General features: G+C 45.4%; 1 protein-coding gene across 2 annotated transcripts in view; it reads right to left on the bottom strand.

The window, feature by feature from the left end:
* Positions 1–2,091: 2,091 nt before the first annotated feature.
* Positions 2,092–13,929, bottom strand: part of htra1b (HtrA serine peptidase 1b) — a 36,364-nt gene continuing 24,526 nt past the window's right edge. The window contains exons 4-9 of one of the 2 annotated variants that reach the window (XM_071391757.1): positions 5,825–6,019; positions 4,760–4,792; positions 4,053–4,188; positions 3,421–3,478; positions 3,225–3,320; positions 2,092–2,470 (exon numbers count right to left, since the gene is read on the bottom strand). In XM_071391757.1, the coding sequence (XP_071247858.1) occupies positions 2,302–2,470; positions 3,225–3,320; positions 3,421–3,478; positions 4,053–4,188; positions 4,760–4,792; positions 5,825–6,019 (687 nt within the window). In that variant the 3' untranslated portion in view covers positions 2,092–2,301. The remainder of the gene's footprint in view (positions 2,471–3,224; positions 3,321–3,420; positions 3,479–4,052; positions 4,189–4,759; positions 4,793–5,824; positions 6,020–13,929) is intronic. The other variant, XM_071391758.1, reaches the window with a different exon arrangement.

Here is a 13,929-nt window from a genome sequence, read left to right as displayed (position 1 = left end):
CATCAATAAGGGATCATAGCTCTCACCTGGATTCACCGGGTCAGTCTATGTTGTGGAAAGAGCAGGTGGTCTTAATGTTTAGTACACTCAGTGTATATATATATATATATATAAACACCTACTCATTCAAGGGTTTTTCTTTATTTTTACTATTTTCAACATCGCAGAATAATAGTGAAGACATAACTATGAAATAACGCATATGGAATCATGTAGTAACCAAAAAAGTTTTAAACAAATTAAAATAGATTTTATATTTGAGATTATTCAAATAGCCACCCTTTGCCTTGATGACAGCTTTGCACACGCTTGGCATTCTCTCCACCAGCTTCACCTGGAATGCTTTTCCAACAGTCTTGAAGGAGTTCCCACATAAAACTTTTGACCGGTAGTGTGTATATATATACCTGCAAGTTCCTGGACATTTCTGGGGAGAATGGCCCTAGCCCTCACCCTCCGATCCAACAGGTCCCAGACGTGCTCAATAGGATTGAGATCCGGGCTCTTCGCTGGCCATGGCAGAACACTGACATTCTTGTCTTGCAGGAAATCATGCACAAAATGAGTAGTATGGCTGGTGGTATTGTCATGCTGGAGGGTCATGTCAGGATGAGCCTGCAGGAAGGGTACCACATGAGGGAGGAGGATGTCTTCCCTGTATCGCACAGCGTTGAGATTGCCTGCAATGACAACAAGCTCTGACATGCTGTGACACACCGCCCCAGACCATGACAGACCCTCCACCTCCAAATCGATCCCGCTCCAGAGTACAGGCCTCAGTGTAAAGCTCATTCTTTCGACGATAAACGCAAATCCGACCATCACCCCTGGTGAGACAAAACCACGACTCGTCAGTGAAGAGCACTTTTTGCCAGTACTGTCTGGTCCAGCAACGGTGGGTTTGTGCCCATAGGCGACGTTGTTGCCGGTGATGTCTGGTGAGGACCTTCCTTACAACAGGCCTACAAGCCCTCAGTCAAGCCTCTCTCAGACTATTGCAGACAGTCTGAGCACTGATGGAGGGATTGTGCGTTCCTGGTGTAACTGGGGTAGTTATTGTTGCCATTCTGTACCTGTCCTGCAGGTGTGATGTTTGGATGTACCGATCCACGTGGTCTGCCACTGCGAGGACGATCAGCTGTCCGTCCTGTCTCCCTGTAGCGCTGTCTTAGAAGTCTCACAGTACGGACATTGCAATTTATTGCCCTGGCCACATCTGCAGTCCTCATGCCTCCTTTCAGCATGCCTAAGGCACATTCACGCAGATGAGCAGGGACCCTGAGCATCTTTCTTTGAGCACGTCTGGGACCTTTTGGATCGGAGGGTGAGGGCTAGGTCCATTCCCCCCAGAAATGTCCGGGAACTTGCAGGTGCCTTGGTGGAAGAGTGGGGTAACATCTCACAGCAAGAACTGGCAAATCTGGTACAGTCCATGCACTGCAGTACTTAATGCAGCTGGTGGCCACACCAGATACTGACTGTTACTTTTGATTTTGACCCCCCCTTTTATCAGGGACACATTATTCAATATATGTTAGTCACATGTCTATGGAACTTGTTCAGTGTATGTCTCAGTTGTTGAATCTTGTTATGTTCATTCAAATATTTACACGTTAAGTTTGCTGAAAATAAACGCAGTTGACAGTGAGAGGACGCTTTTTTTTGCTGAGTTTATGATCCAAACCATAACCATGCCATGGTCATAGTCCCAGTCTGTGCATAGAGCAGCCAAGCTGGATGTGTACACTGGCCTTTACTAGATGTGTATAGTTCAACCATCAACATTCATGCAGTCAGCGTTAGGATTTTCATATCAGTAAGGAACACCACTTTTTTAAAAACCATTTTATTCCCTCTGTGAAATTGTGGTCAAAACATACCAAGAGAAATACAATTAAAAAACATCAACAATATCAACAACAAACCAGATTAAGGACACCCTTCACTTCTTCTCTCTGACTGAGGAGGGTTCTCTGTGCAAGGATGTTAATAGAGTATAAAAACAAGTGTGATGGCAATAATCAGTTTCAATGAGTGTGGAAGTATCTTTTTGACTCATACATGAGGACAAATAATACCCAAAAAATTGGCAGCGGTGCTAAAATCTGTCTTTATTAACCTGGACATATTTGAGCTCCCAGAGGGTTAGGTGTGGGCCTCACAGACCTCTGTAGTTTGAGGGTAGTGGAGGGGGGGAGACACTAGTAGTTACAGGTTCTAAGGTAGGGTGTGGCTCCAGACACACCCGGTTTAAGGTCCGTGATTTTCAACACTGAGAACCAGCTCGTGGTTGCTGAGAAGTCAAGGGTCAATCTCCTCTGGGACGACGGTGAGCATGATGTCCTCGTTCCCCCGCCGGACCACCATCCGCAGCGTGTCTTCCCTCTTGATGGAGCTGCTGACGTCACTGGCCGAGGTGATTCGCTGGCTGTTGATGGTGATTATGACATCACTCTCCTGCAGGCCACCTCTGTGGAGGAGGGAGGGGGGAATGTAGCAAAAAAGAAATGCGCTTTACTGATAAAGTACGTTAGGCTCTATAAGCAGTGTACCATTTGATCTCTCATTCCACAGAATATAAATATAGCCTCTTTATTTGAGAGAAGGGAGTTTTCCCCATTCCAAAAAAAGCTAAATGAACTTACAGAGGCAGTAACATTCTTGTTTGACACTGTGAGAAACTAAATCTGACCATGGTCTCTGAAAAATCTAAGACCATTTTGCTAACCTTGGTACCACAAACCCCACCAGACAAAAAGAAAGCTATTCATTTCCTTGAGTGGGAGACCACCGCCTCAGCACAAATAATTTTATGTGGCCACAAAAAATATACAGAGTGCATTCTGTAGGAATGAATAACCTTCTGTAGATAGACTGCTCTATCATGCTGTTTATGTGGTCATGAAATGCTAATTCATTGTGCTATGAGGCCAGTCTAATTTTAAGAGTAGACGACAATGAACTCTTAGCAACCTTTATGAGAGGGATGGAGACTTTGCCAAATACCAAATGAATCATTAAATTCTCCTGTCCTAATCTAAGGTCGAGGACTTTAACTGTTCTGTTTTCAGTACACTCTTAGAAAAAAGGGTTCCAAAAGGGTTGTAGGAGAACCCTTTTTGGTCCAGGTAGAACCCTTTTGGGTTCCACGTAGAACCCATTCTTCAAAGGGTTCTCCTATGGGGACAGCCGAAGAACCCTTTCAGGTTCTAGATACTACTTACGTCTCAGCTGGTGTTTTTGGGATGACCTCGATGACATATGCCCCTGAGGTAACATCGGGGAAGTCTGATTGTCTCTCCTTCAGCTCCTTTGCAAGCCTATGGGAAAGGAACCAATGAAAACAGAGATGTGTTTAATGTAACGCAGGTATTTGGAAGAATTTAATTCACAAGATGAACCAGGCTGGCTGAAACTTACATTGGTGTGAGAGTCATCATCCTCACACCGATATATTTCTTACTTGTTGATAATTTCCCTAAAGAAAAGAGGATAAATGCTGCATTAGCATGCACATGGTGATAAACATTGACAATTCAATATGCAGTACCTGGTCAAAACCATTAAACTTTAGATAGGTCTGGCACAATAATCGGGGGGGGCAGGACTGAGTTTGGGAAACCCTGGTCTAACCGACAATAACCGTAAACTTAAAAATAAATGGCCAAAATCGTCTTAATACATGCATTTTAAGAGGGGGAGATTATATATATATATTTTTTTAAACTTTATTTTCAAGTAGATACAACTAACCCAATAGCAGTTTTGTTTATTTTATTTGTACTTATTTATTTTATACATGAAGAGGGTAAAGTTGGTTTTATGAGCAGAACGGCAAGGTCAAAATATAGATATTTTTAAAACAGGGGTTTCACCAAACCTGAGTTATATTCATTAGGTATGTCATTGGTAATTTTCAAAGATGCATTCATTTATGATGCATCACAAGCTCAAAACAATTGTTGAAAAAAATGACAACTATGACAATAACCGTGGTCATTTGCGTGACAATTTATCGTTAGCTCAAAATTCCATAATCGTCACAGCCCTACCTTTAGATTGGTAATCTGTACCTTTAGATTGCCTGTCATGGGACTCTGCCAGGAACTGACGGATCTTGTCTGAGGGGATGGCGAAGGAGATTCCTGCTGTCACCTTCAGTGTGTTGATCCCAATCACCTCTCCGTCCTGAAGACAGAAACAACACACATTATTCAAATACATCCTCCAGATTTGTCATAGATGTACAATGAAAGGCCCAGTGCAGTTAAAAACATGATTTCCTGTGTTTTATATATATTTCCACACTATGAGGTTGGAATAACACTGTGAAATTGCGAAAATTATGATAATGCCCTTATGGTTTAAAAAGCTGTTTGAAAAGACCGCCTGAAATTTCAGCCTGTTTTGGTGGGATGGAGTTTTGGCCTACCTTGTGACATCACCAGGTGGCAAATTAGTTAGCAGACCAATAAGAAAGAGACTTCCAAACCTCTCTGCCAATAGCAGCAGATTTTCAGCTTTCCCCTCCCCACTCAGACCACTCCCAGACCGTTTTAGCTAAATTCTTGCTTGAGAAATTGCTCGTTGCTAAGAAGCTATTTTAGTATATTTTTGACCATTTGAACTGAAAACAATCAGAGTAAGGTACTTCATTGTTACCCAGAAATGATTTGATACTGAGATAAAAACGGCTGAAATGAACCTTCAAGACCATTCTGAAAGATGTAATTCTTATCAATAAGAAATGATATCTTACCAGATTGACCAGGGGTCCGCCAGAGTTCCCATACTGAAAAGGAACAACATTCAGGTTAAAGGGATGATCAGATGGCATATCTACAGCTCCTTCGTGTGTAACGAGGCAAATAAGGGGGAGCTACTGTTGTGTGTTCCACAACTAAATGCCTTGAACTGACAGCTGTGTTCCACAACAACATTTTCCACAACTAAATATCCACAACTAAATGTTCCACAACTAAATGCCCTGCACTGACAGCTGTGTTCCACAACTAAATGTTCCACAACTAAATGCCTTGAACTGACAGCTGTGTTCCACAACGAAATGTTCCACAACGAAATGTTCCACAACTAAATGCCCTGCACTGACAGCTGTGTTCCACAACTAAATGTTCTACAACTAAATGTTCCACAACTAAATGCCTTGAACTGACAGCTGTGTTCCACAACGAAATGTTCCACAACTAAATGTTCCACAACTAAATGCCTTGAACTGACAGCTGTGTTCCCCAACTAAATGTTCCACAACTAAATGCCCTGCGCTGACAGCTGTGTTCCACAACTAAATGTTCCACAACTAAATGTTCCACAACTAAATGTTCCACAACTAAATGTTCCACAACTAAATGCCCTGCACTGACAGCTGTGTTCCACAACTAAATGTTCCACAACTAAATGCCCTGCACTGACAGCTGTGTTCCACAACTAAATGTTCCACAACTAAATGACCTGCACTGACAGCTGTGTTCCACAACTAAATGTTCCACAACTAAATGCCCTGCACTGACAGCTGTGTTCCACAACTAAATATCCACAACTAAATGTTCTACAACTAAATGCCTTGAACTGACAGCTGTGTTCCACAACTAAATATCCACAACTAAATGCCCTGCACTGACAGCTGTGTTCCACAACTAAATATCCACGACTAAATGTTCCACAACTAAATGTTCCACAACTAAACGCCCTGCACTGACAGCTGTGTTCCCCAACTACATGTTTCACAAATAACTGTTCCACAACTAAATGCCCTGTGTGACAGCTGCTTGTGTGTGTGTGCTGATGATGTGGATGTATCACTCACGTTGATGATAGCGTCCGTCTGGATGTAGTCCATATCAGAGTTCCTCAGGCCCAGCTCCTTGCCTCCTCTCTGGGTGGTGCTGACGATACCTGTGGTGACCGTGTTCTGCAGGGAGAAGGGGCTGCCGATGGCCACCACAAACTCCCCAGGCCTGAGGTCAGCTGAACGACCCAGCAGCAGCACCGGCAGCTTCATCTAAACACAGAGACACAGGACTCAGATCAGTCAAGATGTGTATTCTATAGAGGGCATTCTGAACAGAAACAGTTGGCATGAAGATACAGTACTAGTTGTAGCTACAGTACATTCAGTATCTACGGTAACAAGACCACCCCTCTTTTGAGACATGCCGGAAGTGCCTTTGTTACATCCTGTTTGTTTATGCACGACGGGCGCCAGTTGAAAAGCAACAAACATATGGGGGTCAACATAGCGTTCCGTAAATCTACTGAGAGGAAGTGACGATATGGCCTGACGTCTGCATACTCTGCATGCTTTATGAAACGATATCAAGGCAATGAATTGCCACTTCATCCATCTCACTGACACAATCTACAATAGACAAAATCCATCAACAATGACAGGAGAATGGATAAGAGTTATACAGTTGTCACTATGGCTGGGTTACACCAGACCTAGATATTAATAGGACGGGACAGGGCAGGGGGGGCAGGATGTGGTGATGGGTCATGGGGATACAGCCACAGGTATATGGGGAGAGGAACCATTGGGCCCCTACCCTGGGCTCAGTGCTCCAGGAATCCAGACCTGACATCCAGGCCATACACAGGAATAGCAGGCCGCTCCCTGGCTGACAGCCCTAAGCACTCTACCAGATGGGCTGGAAATGGGATAAACTGACACATTCCAGGAAGGCGGTCAGGTGGATGGAATGGGACAGACTGGGAGGAAGGGCTTTTGGCACACAGTGTCAGTGTGTCTGTCTGCCATCCAGCAGTCAGCAGGTTATCTGTCACACTGGTCGCTCAAGATCCACTGCGAAATTAGACGTCTGTCCAGGTAAGGAGGAGATTACTTTAAAACTGGCCACTAAGGGCAACAGTGAGCGCTATTGCCATCAAGTAGGCTTGGGTTATGCTAGAGTGTTGCAGAACTTAACCATTCAGAATGAATGCCTAAACCTTCAAAACGTCTGATTCTGCAGTATGGGGTATTGTGTGTAGATTGATGAGGGGGGGAAAAACAATTGAATCAATTTTAGAATAAGGCTGTAACGTAACAAAATGTGGAAAAAAGGGGTCTGAATACTTTCTGAATGCACTGTAGATCAGAACAATAGAACAGCCCAAGCTACTGAAAATATTTCTCAAGTCAGGATTAGGAGGAAAACCTCTGGAGGAATACCTCTGGAGGAAAACAACTCCTGTACAGCACAGTACTCTGTATACTACTTCCAGCACCTGGAGCACATCACTCTAGTCTAGTGAGATAAGGAAGTGGGCTTGAGTGACCCAGTTTTCTCTGGGCAGTGAGAGGCAGGCAGTTTTTTGCATTCCATGGTATTGTACTCACAGATGCATTATCAGATCACCCGTCTCCCAGTAACAACTCTGCCCCCTCTACCCTCTTCCATCCCCCTCCAACCTCCTCTACCCCCTCCACCCTCCTCTTCCATCCACCTCCACCCTCCTCTTCCATCTACCTCCTCTTCCATCCACCTCCACCCTTCTCTACCCCCTCCACCCTCCTCTTCCATCCACCTCCACCCTCCTCTTCCATCCACCTCCACCCTCCTCTACACCCTCCACCCTCCTCTTCCATCCACATCCACCCTCCTCTTCCATCCATCTCCACCCTTCTCTACCTCCTCCACCCTCCTCTTCCATCCACCTCCACCCTTCTCTACCCTCCTCTTCCATCCCCCTCCAACCTCCTCCACCCTCCTCTTCCATCCCCCTCCACCCTCCTCTTCCATCCCCCTCCAACCTCCTCTACCCTCCTCCTTTCCATCCCCCTCCAACCTCCTCTACCCTCCTCTTCCATCCCCCTCCACCCTCCTCTACCCTCCTCTTCCATCCCCCTCCAACCTCCTCTACCCTCCTCTTCCATCCCCCTCCAACCTCCTCTACCCTCCTCTTCCATCCCTCCAACCTCTTCCACCCTCCTCTTCCATCCACCTCCACCCTCCTCTTACCATCCACCTCCACCCTCCTCTTCCATCCACCTCCACCCTCCTCTTCCATCCACCTCCACCCTCCTCTACCCCCTCCACCCTCCTCTTCCATCCACCTACACCCTCCTCCTCCACCCTCCTCTACCCCCTCCACCCTCCTCTTCCATCCACCTCCACCCTCCTCTTCCATCCACCTCCACCCTCCTCTACCCCCTCCACCCTCCTCTTCCATCCACCTCCACCCTCCTCTTCCATCCACCTCCAACCTCCTCTTCCATCCACCTCCACCCTCCTCTACCCCCTCCACCCTCCTCTTCCATCCACCTCCACCCTCCTCTTCCATCCACCTCCACCCTCCTCTTCCATCCACCTCCACCCTTCTCTACCCCCTCCACCCTCCTCTTCCATCCACCTCCAACCTCCTCTTCCATCCACCTCCACCCTCCTCTACCCCCTCCACCCTCCTCTTCCATCCACCTCCACCCTCCTCTTCCATCCACCTCCACCCTCCTCTTCCATCCTAAATACTAAATAAGCTAAAGTAAAAAATTAAAAGTAACAATAAAATGACATAACAAAAACAAGGCTATATACAGGGGGTACCGGCACCGAGTCGAGTCAATGTGTGGCGGTGCAGGTTAGTCGAGGTAGTTTGTACACGTGACTATGCATAGATAATAAACAGCGAGTAGCAGCAGTGTAAAAAAAAAAGGGGGGGAAGGGGGTCAATGTAAATAGTCCGGGTGGCCATTTGATTAAAACAGAAGCTTCATCGGTGCTCGGTTTCTGCAAGGATGCAGGGCAGTGAAACTAGTCTCGCTTTGTCTGTCCTTGAGTGTGTCTCGATGTAACAGGATCTTAGACTTGATGCAATGATGCATCCTAACGTTTCCTTGACTTTCCAGTTTCCATTGCGCTCCTAAGCTAATAGGATACCTTGTCAGCTCTCAGTGACTGGGATGATATTTGCTGCTGAGCCCTCTGATACAGTGCCAGTGTGGAACGGTGAGAGACAGGCCTGTGTGTGCCAGTGGAAATGACCAGACTGTCAGAGAGGTAAACATCAGGGGGGAACGGGGGGGATAATGGGTGCAGAGGGGAGTGTCAGACCTGGCAGCCGTCTGCAGGAAGGATCCACTACTCAGGGCTGCTGTCTGTTGCTGCTAGAGTGATTGACGAGGCACCTGTTGGCACAGTGTGTGTGTGTGTGTGTGCGTGCCTGTCTGCTTGTGTGTGTGTCAGCTTGGTCTGTGTGTACCTGAGTCAATAGGGACTGAACAGTCAGATCACCAAGAGAGTTAGACTTGTTTGCTCAGTACTGATAAATGCTGAAATATAATTTAAAAAATAAAATATACTGTATATCATACACAAGAGGACTGTGACTGCCAATAAAAGCAGTGTCTTATACACACACAATAAATCCAGAGCTAGATGAGAAATTATAATGTCCAGTGTCAAATTGTTTGCAGACATCCAAATTAGTCCATTTGAGAAGCAGCTTGTGTTTCCATTTGGGATGAACAACACTGTAAAGGTATCAACAGATTCACCAGTCTGTATTCAAGGCCAATCACACATGCTTATGGAAAACCTCATCTTCTACTGCTACGGTCTCCTGCCAGGAAAGAGGGCACCTTACTTTTTCTCCCTCACTTCTCATTAATAACCTTTAGCCGTGGGCGCACACACACACACACATACAATATTCTGTCTCTGCTTCCATATGGACCGGCAGAGACCATCTGGCCTGCTGAGGAGTGACATACTCCATCCTAGATGGAGGGGTGCTCTCATCTTATCTACGAACATAGACAGGGCTCTAACTCCCCTAGCTCCACAATGAGATAGGGTGCAGGCCAGGCAGCAGGCTGTTAGCCAGCCTGCCAGCTTAGTGGAGTCTGCCACTAGCACAGTCAGTGTAGTCAGCTCAGCTATCCCCATTGAGACCATGTCAGTGCCTCGATCTAGGTTGGGCAAAACTAAACATGGCGGTGTTCACCTTAGCAATCTCACTGGAATAAAGACCTCCTCCATTCCTGTCATTATTGAAAGAGATTGTGATATCTCACATCTCAAAATAGGGCTACTTAATGTCAGATCTCTCACTTCCACGGAAGTTAAAGTCAATGAACTAATCACTGATCATAATCTTGATGTGATTGGCCTGACTGAAACATGGCTCACACTAGTGACCACATTCCCCTCGCATCCCGCAAAGGCAGAGATGTGTTGCTAACATTCACAATAGCAAATTTCAATTTTTGAGCTTCTAGTCATGAAATCTATGCAGCCTACTCAATCACTTTTTATAGCTACTGTTTACAGGCCTCCTGGGCCATATACAGTGTTTCTCACCGAGTTCCCTGAATTCCTATCGGACCTTGTAGCCATGGCAGATAATATTCACACTTTTGGTGACTTTAACATTCACATGGAAAAGTCCACAGTCCCACTCCAAAATGCTTTCGGAGCCATCATCCACTCAGTGGGTTTTGTCCAACATGTCTCACTGCCACAGTCATACTCTGGACCTAGTTTTGTCCCGTGGAATAAATGTGGATCTTAATGTTTTTCCTCATAATCCTGGACTATGGGACCACCATTTTATTATGTTTGCAATAGCAACAAATAATCTGCTCAGACTCCAACCAAGGAGCATCAAAAGCCGTGCTATAAATTCTTGGACAACCCAAAGATTCCTAGATGCCCTTCCAGACTCCCTCCACCTACCCAAGGATGTCAGAGTACAAAATCAGTTAATCACCTAACTGAGGAACTAAATTTAACCTTGCGCAATACCCTAGATGCAGTCGCACCCCTAAAATCAAAAAACATTTGTCATAAGAAACTAGCTCCCTGGTAAACAGAAAATACCCGAGCTCTGAAGCAAGCTTCCAGAAAATTGGAACGGAAATGGCGCTACACCAAACTGGAAGTCTTCCGACTAGCTTGGAAAGACAGTACTGTGCAGTATCGAAGAGCCCTCACTGCTGCTCGATCATCCTATTTTTCAACTTAATTGAGGAAAATAAGAACAATCCAACATGTATTTTTGATACTGTCGCAAAGCTAACTAAAAAGCAGCATTTCCCATAAGAGGATGGCTTTCACTTCAGCAGTGATAAATTCATGGATTTCTTTGACGAAAAGATCATGATCATTAGAAAGCAAGTTACGGACTTTAAATCTGCGTATTCCTCCAAAGCTCAGCTGTCCTGAGTCTACAAAACACTGCCAGGACCTAGGATCAAGGGAGACACTCAAGTTTTTTAATACTATATCTTTTGACACATTGATGAAAATAATCATTGCCTCCAAACCTTCAAGCTGCATACTGGACCCTATTCCAACTAAACTACTGAAAGAGCTGCTTCTTGTGCTTGGCCCTTCTACGTTGAACATAATAAACAGCTCTCTATCCACCGGATGTGTACCAAACTCATTAAAAGTGGCAGTAATAAATCCTCTCTTGAAAAAGCCAAACCTTGACCCAGAAAATATAAAATAACTATCAGCCTATATCGAATCTCCCATTCCTCTCAACATTTAAAAAAAAAGCTGTTGCTGAGCAACTCACTGCCCTTCTGAAGACAAACAATGTAAACGAAACGCTTCAGTCTGGTTTTAGACCCCATCATAGCACTGAGACTGCACTTGTGAAGGTGGTAAATTACCTTTTAATGGCCTCAGACCGAGACTCTGCATCGGTCCTCGTGCTCCTTGACATTAGTGCTGCTTTTGATACCACTGATCACCACATTGTTTTGGAGATTGGAAACCCAAATTGGTCTACACGGACAAGTTCTTGCCTGGTGTAGATCTTATCTGTCGGAAAGATATCAGTTTGTCTCTGTAGATGGTTTGTCCTCTGACACATCAACTGTAAATTTCGGTGTTCCTCAAGGCTACGTTTTAGGACCACTATTGTTTTCACTATATATTTTACATCTTGGTGATGCCATTCGGAAACATAATGTTAACTTTCACTGCTATGCGGACAACACACAGCTGTACATTTCGATGAAACATGGTGAAGCCCCAGAATTGCCCTCCCTGGAAGCCTGTGATTCAGACATAAGGAAGTGGATGGCGGCAAATGTTCTACTTTTAAACAGAGATGCTAGTTCTAGGTCCCAAGAAACAACGAGATCTTCTGTTGAATCTGACAATTAATCTTGATGGTTGTACAGTCGTCTCAAATAAAACTGAAGGACCTCGGCGTTACTCTGGACCCTGATCTCTCTTTTGACGAACATATCGAGACTGTTTCAAGGACAGCTTTTTTCCATCTACGTAACATTGCAAAAATCTGAAACTTTCTGTCCAAAAATAATGCAGAAAAATGTATCCATGCTTTTGCCACTTCTAGGTTAGACTACTGCAATGCTCTACTTTCCGGCTACCCGGATAAAGCACCAAATAAACTTCAGCTAGTGCTAAACACGGCTGCTAGAATCTTGCCTAGAACCCCCAAAAATTATCATATTACTCCAGTGTTAGCCTCTCTACACTGGATTCCTGTTAAGGCTAGGGCTTATTTCAAGGTTTTACTGCTAACCTACAAAGCATTACATGGGCTTGCTCCTACCTATCTTTCCGATTTGGTCCTGCCGTACATACCTACACGTACACTACTGTCACAAGACGCAGGCCAGCTGGAGGCAGGGCTTTCTCCTATAGAGCTCCATTTTTATGGAATGGTCTGCCTACCCATGTGAGAGACGCAGACTTGGTCTCGACCTTTAAGTCTTTATTGAAGACTCATCTCTTCTGTAGGTTCTATGATTGAGTGTAGTCTGGCCCAGGAGTGTGAAAGTGAACGGAAAGGCACTGGAGCAACGAACCGCCCTTGCTGTCTCTGCCTGGCTGGTTCCCCTCTCTCCACTGGGATTCTCAAACCCTATTACAGGGGCTGAGTCACTGGCTTATTGGTGCTCTTCCATACCATCCCTAGGAGGGGTGCGCCACTTGAGTGGGTTGAGTCACTGACGTGATTTTCCTGTCCGGGTTGGCGCCCACCCCTTGCGTTCGTGCCATGGGGGAGATCTTCGTGGGCTACACTCGGCCTTGTCTCAGGATGGTAAGTTGGTGGTTGTAGATATCCCTCTAGTGGTGTGGGGGCTGTGCTTTGGCAAAGTGGGTGGGGTTATATCCTGCCTGTTTGGCCCTGTCTGGGGGTATCGTCGGACGGGGCCACAGTGTCTCCCGACCCCTCCTGTCTCAGCCTCCAGTATTTATGCTGCAATAGTTTGTGTCTGGGGGATAGGGCAGTCTGTTATATCTGGAGTATTTCTCCTGTCTTATCCGGTGTCCTGTGTGAATTTAAGTATGCTCTCTCTAATTCTCTCGCTCTCTTTTTTTTGTCTCTCTCTTTTTCTTCCTAGGTTCCGGCCCTTCTAGGGAGTTTTTCCGAGCCACCGTGCTTCTACACCTGCATTGCTTGCTGTTTGGGGTTTTAGGCTGGGTTTCTGTACAGCTCTTTGTGACATCAGCTGATGTAAGAAGGGCTTTATAAATACATTTGATTGATTGATTGATTGTATCTGTTCAGGCCACAGCTGAGTGTACAGACCCACAAATACCTATTCCACTTCCTGTAGTGTAACAACCCTTCCTGTCCCCCAGGCCAGAGTTGCTCTTCACATTGAGATACTCTAGCATTCAAACATGGTGAGAAAATACGATCGAAGTCTCTCATAACTCTAAACCTATAAGTGTACGATATAATATTGGGAAAAGACCGATAACACCATAGCCAAGTTGGCTTTTCTGAAGGCAAGGAATTGCATTTGGTGACATTTTCCGTGTCTCTACAATCGTTTGAGTCCACAGGATCCGTGACTGTGACTGACCTGGACATTCCTAAGGGGTCACCCTGGTTTGGCTATCTTCTGTCTGAGGAAAGACAAATGGGAAAATGGGCTAACTTTGAGAAATGGGGCCATTGGACTTGAGAATGTGTTTTCTT

The sequence above is a fragment of the Salvelinus alpinus genome, chromosome 3, assembly GCF_045679555.1.
Source record: "Salvelinus alpinus chromosome 3, SLU_Salpinus.1, whole genome shotgun sequence".
In the NCBI taxonomy this organism is placed as follows: domain Eukaryota; kingdom Metazoa; phylum Chordata; class Actinopteri; order Salmoniformes; family Salmonidae; genus Salvelinus; species Salvelinus alpinus.
Note: the sequence above shows the minus strand (reverse complement) of the source record. Positions and strands in the feature narration are given on the sequence as shown.